Here is a 5,271-nt window from a genome sequence, read left to right on the forward strand (position 1 = left end):
CCCCAGTACCAAAAAACAAAAACAAACAAATAAACAAAACACCCAGATGTTGTTTGTTACCCTTATTCTAAAGAGGAAACCCTGAGACTCTAAGCGATTAAAACACTTGCCCAAGATCACATAGCTACTTAGGGAACAGAGACCAAGATGTGACAAGGGATATTCCATTCCCACTTAACCTTTGTACTCTTTAACCACAGCTGAATTCAATTGTCCAGCCTTTGCTGAGTCTGGTATAGTGCTCTTCACAGATACAATTTTATTTGAACTTTTCCAATTCTTTTTCTTTTTCTTTTTTTTTTTTTTTTTGGGGGGGGGTTGTTTGTTAGGTCCTAGGGATTGAACCAGAGGCACTTTACCGCTACACCCCCAGCCCTTTTTATTTCTTATTTTTGAGACAAGGTCTCATTAAATTACCTAGGACCTCACCAAGTTGCTGAGGCTGGCCTTGAATGTGTGACACTCTGGCCTCAGCTTCCAGAGTCGCTGGGATTACAGCCATGCTCCACCTCGCCCACCTAACTTTGCTAATGCTTAAAAGTTAGGCAAGAGAATCCCCATTTTAACAGACTGTGTATGGCTCAGAGAGGTCAAGTATTTTTCCAAGGTCACACACGGAGCGAATAGTGAAACTAGGCGACTCTAGCCTAGAGTGTAGACCTCTATTGAGGCTGTGTACCTAAGAACCTCAATTGCTCGGCTTGACAGGTGCATGAATAGATGTGAAGAATCTGCACTTTCAAAGGCCGAAAAGCCCCTATGCGCCACCGTCCCACAGGGCAAATAGCCACCGGTATTTACCAGCTTCCCTGAAGCAGCTGCCCGGGCATGCGCCTTGAAGGCAACCTCCCCTCCTTTTGAATCTGCCCCATGCCGGCTCCGCCCATCACCGTCCAGGGCCTATCCCTGGGGTGAAGGGCGGGGCCGCCACGCGAGTGGGCGGTAGCTAAGGGTAGTCAGGAGTCCCGAGTCGTGCTCCAGAGTCAGAGCTGCGTCTCCCGACCCAGGCGCCGGTTGCTGAAGAAGAGCGAGCGAGCGATGCTGCTGCCGCGGCTTTCTGATTGGCTGCGGGTGGCTACCTCTTTGTTCTGATTGGCAGCGAGTGAGCTGGGTATGTAAATGAAGGGGCCTGGGGAAAGAAGGGGTACCGGTGACCGGTCTTTTGGTGTGTTCGATTCCCGGGTCAGACAGATGAGTACCGGGGCTGCCCGGATCGAGATGCCCGGGATCGAGACTCTCGGCTTATACGTGCCGCCTGCCCCAGCCGGGCTGGGTGAATCACGCCGCAGCCCGAGAAGGGGGCGGAGGCGCCGGCTCCCTGGCTCCGGCTGCGTGACTCACCCGCCCCCGCCGCCGCCGCTTCAGGAGGAGCCGCCTCCACTGCCTTCCGGAAACGAGGGGAGGCCAGAATCGAAGAAGCGCCGGCCGGGGTCTCGGCCTGCACGGCCCCGAGTGGCAGGCAGAAACCGTAGGCAGGACTCGGGGCCGTGTAAAGAGTCAGGGTCAGAGGGACCGGGATCCCCGGGGGAAAGCCGGCCTGGGCGCCGCTAGGGGGCGCCGAGAGTCGGGGGCGGAGTCGGGGTGGGGGCTGAATTCCTGTGGTTCCGGACTGCAGGTCTTGGGGAAAGGCGGCAAAGATCCAGTTTTGAGTAGTGCGGTGGTTCACCCTTAGGATCTTGCTAGTCAACGTACCGGGGACTGGACCCCGTAGTCTTCGTGGCTCCCATAGTAGGTTGGGCCAGGGGTCTAAAACTCCAGCCGCCCCCCACTCCGGGAAGAGTGTTAGTCCTCAACCGTCTCTCAGTGACAGACCCATGGTGTCCAGCAGGATTTCGCGGCAAGCCCGAATAAGCCCTGAATCGAATCGATCAACTTTCTTAAGCCATCAGCATCACAGGTCCCTACTAGTGCAGCAGCCACTGAATGGGTCTCAGGCCCACCCCACAGTCCCCCAGCCCCAAAGGGCATCTTCTGGAAACCTAATCAGCTCACAGCACCACTCCCCTCCCTGCTCGAACCCCCTCAATGACTCCCTGCCACACTCAAAATCCACACTCCTCTTCTGCCTGCTCCCCACCCCCACTTGGACTCCTACTTGTCACACTCTGGACACCAATCACACTGGTCTTTTTTCAGTTCAGGCTTATCCAGCCTGTGGGTATATCTTTACTTTTGTTCCCTCTCTCTGGAATATTTTCCTTCATTGTGTCAGCTCCTTACAGGTGCCTATACTGATCATCTCCAGGACCTTTTAAGTATCTTCCCATCCCTATCTGTGCATTTCCTGTATTTGTGTATTATTTGACACACAGTAGACACTCAGTAAATATGCTATACAAAACCCGCTTTTGGGGCTAGGGATATAGCTCAGTTGATATGCACAAGGACCTGGGTTTAATCCCCAGCACCACAAAAGGAAAAAAAAATGTCAAAATCTGCTTTTTAAAATTATCTTAAAAGGTTGAATATTGATCATTCCACATGGTCCACTGAAGAAGCAAACAAAATAATATTATTGAGTATCAGTGAGTAATTACCAGTATCAGACAATGTTGTAAGTGCTTTTGGTTTATCTCATTTAATCCTTAAAACTTATAGACATCATTATTAACCATAACTTAAAAGTTCTTTTAGAAAGTCTAGACTCAGGTTAAATAATTTGCCCAAGATCACACGGGCAGGGTGTAAATTCTATATCTGCTTGCCATAACTGAAGGGCTTCTCCCTCCCTGCAGACAATGCTGAGCAAGGGTCTGAAGCGCAAGCGGGAGGAGGAGGAGGAGGAGGAGGAAGAGAAGAAGGAGGAGAAGGAGAAGGAAAAGGAAACCCTGGCAGTTGATGCCTGGTGGCTCGATCCTGGCCACCCAGCAGTGGCACAGGCACCCCCAGCTGTGGCCTCCAGCTCCCTCTTTGACCTCTCTGTGATCAAACTTCACCACAGCCTGCGACAGAGTGAACCAGACCTACGGCACCTGGTGCTGGTGGTGAACACCCTGCGGCGTATCCAAGCATCCATGGCACCCACAGTTGCCCTGCCATCTGTGCCCAACCCACCCCCGGCCCCCAGCATGGATGATAACCTGCTGGCCAGCTCTGATGCCGCCCTCTCGGCCTCTGTGGCCAGCCTCCTGGAGGACCTCAGCCACATTGAGGACCTTAACCAGGCTCCACAACCACCAGCAGATGAGGGGCCTCCAGGCCGCCCCATTGGAGGAGCCCCACCCAGTTTGGGTGCCTTGGACCTGCTAGGCCCAGCCACTGGCTGTCTGTTGGACGATGGGCTTGAAGGCCTATTTGAGGACATTGACACCTCCATGTATGACAGTGAACTTTGGGCACCAGCCTCTGAGGGTTTCAAACCTGGCCCTGAGGATGAGCCAGGCAAAGAGGAGGCTCCAGAGTTGGATGAGGCTGAGCTGGACTACCTCATGGACGTGCTGGTGGGCACACAGGCATTGGAGCGGCCGCCGGGGCCAGGGCGTTGACCCCCATGACTGGGATGGTTGTCTGGCACCTGAATCGAGCCTGATGGCTGGACCAACCCCCCTTGGAAAGACATAGCTGGCTCCCTAGCACAGGCAGGGGGGGCTTGGGCCTCTTTGGAGAGAATGAATCCAGTCCTGGGCACATTACATGTGTCTAATTTTGTTGAGGCTGGTGGAAGAGGACTGACCCCTAGTGATGGAATGACGGGGCCTGGTGGCTGGAGTGTGATTGGGTCAGGCCCCATGCTGGACTGAATCCTGTGGGGTCACAGCCTGGGCTATTCCTTCCCTAATATGGGAGGAGATAGCAACTCATTTTTTCAAATTAAAACCAGGCCCTAGGAAGTCTCCAGTCTGTGTGTTTCTTTGTCTCTTCTAAGCACTTGACATGTTAACTTAATCCTATAGCAACCCCACAAGATGGGGATTCTTATTATGATCCCCATTCTATAGGTGAGAAAACCGAGGCTCTGGGAGGTCATCATGGGGGAGGTGGGTTTCACATCATGAACTTTACTGCTGAACTGAGCCCAAAAGCAGGCTAACTAGTTTGGCAACTGGCCAAACTCCCCAGAACATACTCAACTTGGTTTGCATTTTGCCTGTGTGCACCGAAGCCCCAGGCCACTTTTAAAAAATGAACCTAGTCCTTCCTTGTGTACCTTGAGGGGAGAGGGGGAGGAGGTCCCCAGAGTGGCCCAGAATTGAAAACAACACAAAGCTGGAGGCTGGACAGAGCTGCTTCTGAGAGCAATGACAGTTCTCCAGGAACCTGGTGAAAGAGGGGGAGGTGCCCGCCAGTTTTTCAAAATAAAATCCACTCCACGTCTCTCTTTGGGGAAAGGACAGGGCACTTTAGAGGCCTCCAAAATAAAGTCCCCAAGTTTGGTGGCTGGACCAAAGGGAGGGCCCTCAGGGGCAGGCAGTTAGTTGGCTTTCCTTGTAGAAGAAACCCAGGCCCAGGCAAGCCGGGGCCACCTGCCTGACTGCCCGTGTGATAGGCTGGCCGGAGCGCGCCGGGTGTCTGCGGCCGCCCCCGCGGTCCAGCCGCATTCCTGGCCCTGCTGGGAGGGGCCGCACACTCACAGGCCTGGCACGGGACCCGGGCCGCGTCCTTCCTGGCGGCCGTGGGGGCAGGGCAGCGCTCCGGGTGCCGGGCACTGCGGGGGGGGGGGGGGAGTGTCGCCGTGGACGCGGCGGGCGGGGGACAGGGAGGAGCCGAGGGCTGGACTGCGACCCGGGAGCCCCCGCTGGGCTGGGTCGCCGAAACGCCAGCCGGGGACAGCAAAACGTGGGCCGACCCTGGTGCCTCCCCTCGGGCCGGAAGCTTCGGGGAGCGGCGGCGGGATGAGCCGGGGGAGGCGGCGAGCTGCGGCGGCCCCGGGGCCGGGAAGGGGCGGGCAGAGCGCGACTTCCTGGAGGAGCAGAGGAAGCGGTGCCCATTTCTGGAAGTGGAGGAGGCGGGCTGGGCCGGCGGGTGGAGATGACCGTAGGGAGCTGGTGCCTAGATGGAGCGTGTTTCAGGGTCCTGACTCCAATCCCTGATGACCCCAAGGCCTGGGCAACTGGACTCCGGCTTTTGTCCCAGATGGAAATCTTGGGGGCCTAGGCTGGGCTCAGCAGCGCCCCCTGGTGTCCAGCGTGGAGTTCTGTGTCCTGTACGGAATGGGGGGTGTCAGCCAACCCCATGCCCTCTGTTTACAGAATGCTGGGGCTTGTTTCTTGAAACCTCTGGGGGCCAAACTGGGGGTAGTCTGTCAAACCCACAGATGCCGCTAGCCAGCCC

The 5,271-nt window shown here is 55.8% G+C and overlaps 1 protein-coding gene across 1 annotated transcript; it reads left to right on the forward strand.

Moving 5' to 3' along the window:
* Positions 1 to 973: 973 nt before the first annotated feature.
* On the forward strand, positions 974 to 3,833 carry SERTAD1 (SERTA domain containing 1). Its single transcript, XM_081275326.1, has 2 exons — positions 974 to 1,111; positions 2,736 to 3,833. The coding sequence occupies exon 2, from the start codon at positions 2,739 to 2,741 to the stop codon at positions 3,483 to 3,485; it is 747 nt and encodes a 248-aa protein (XP_081131452.1). The 5' UTR covers positions 974 to 1,111; positions 2,736 to 2,738; the 3' UTR covers positions 3,486 to 3,833.
* The last annotated feature ends 1,438 nt before the right edge of the window (positions 3,834 to 5,271 follow it).

Source organism: Spermophilus citellus (genome assembly GCF_964194105.1).
Source record: "Spermophilus citellus genome assembly, chromosome: 18".
NCBI classification, from domain to species: domain Eukaryota; kingdom Metazoa; phylum Chordata; class Mammalia; order Rodentia; family Sciuridae; genus Spermophilus; species Spermophilus citellus.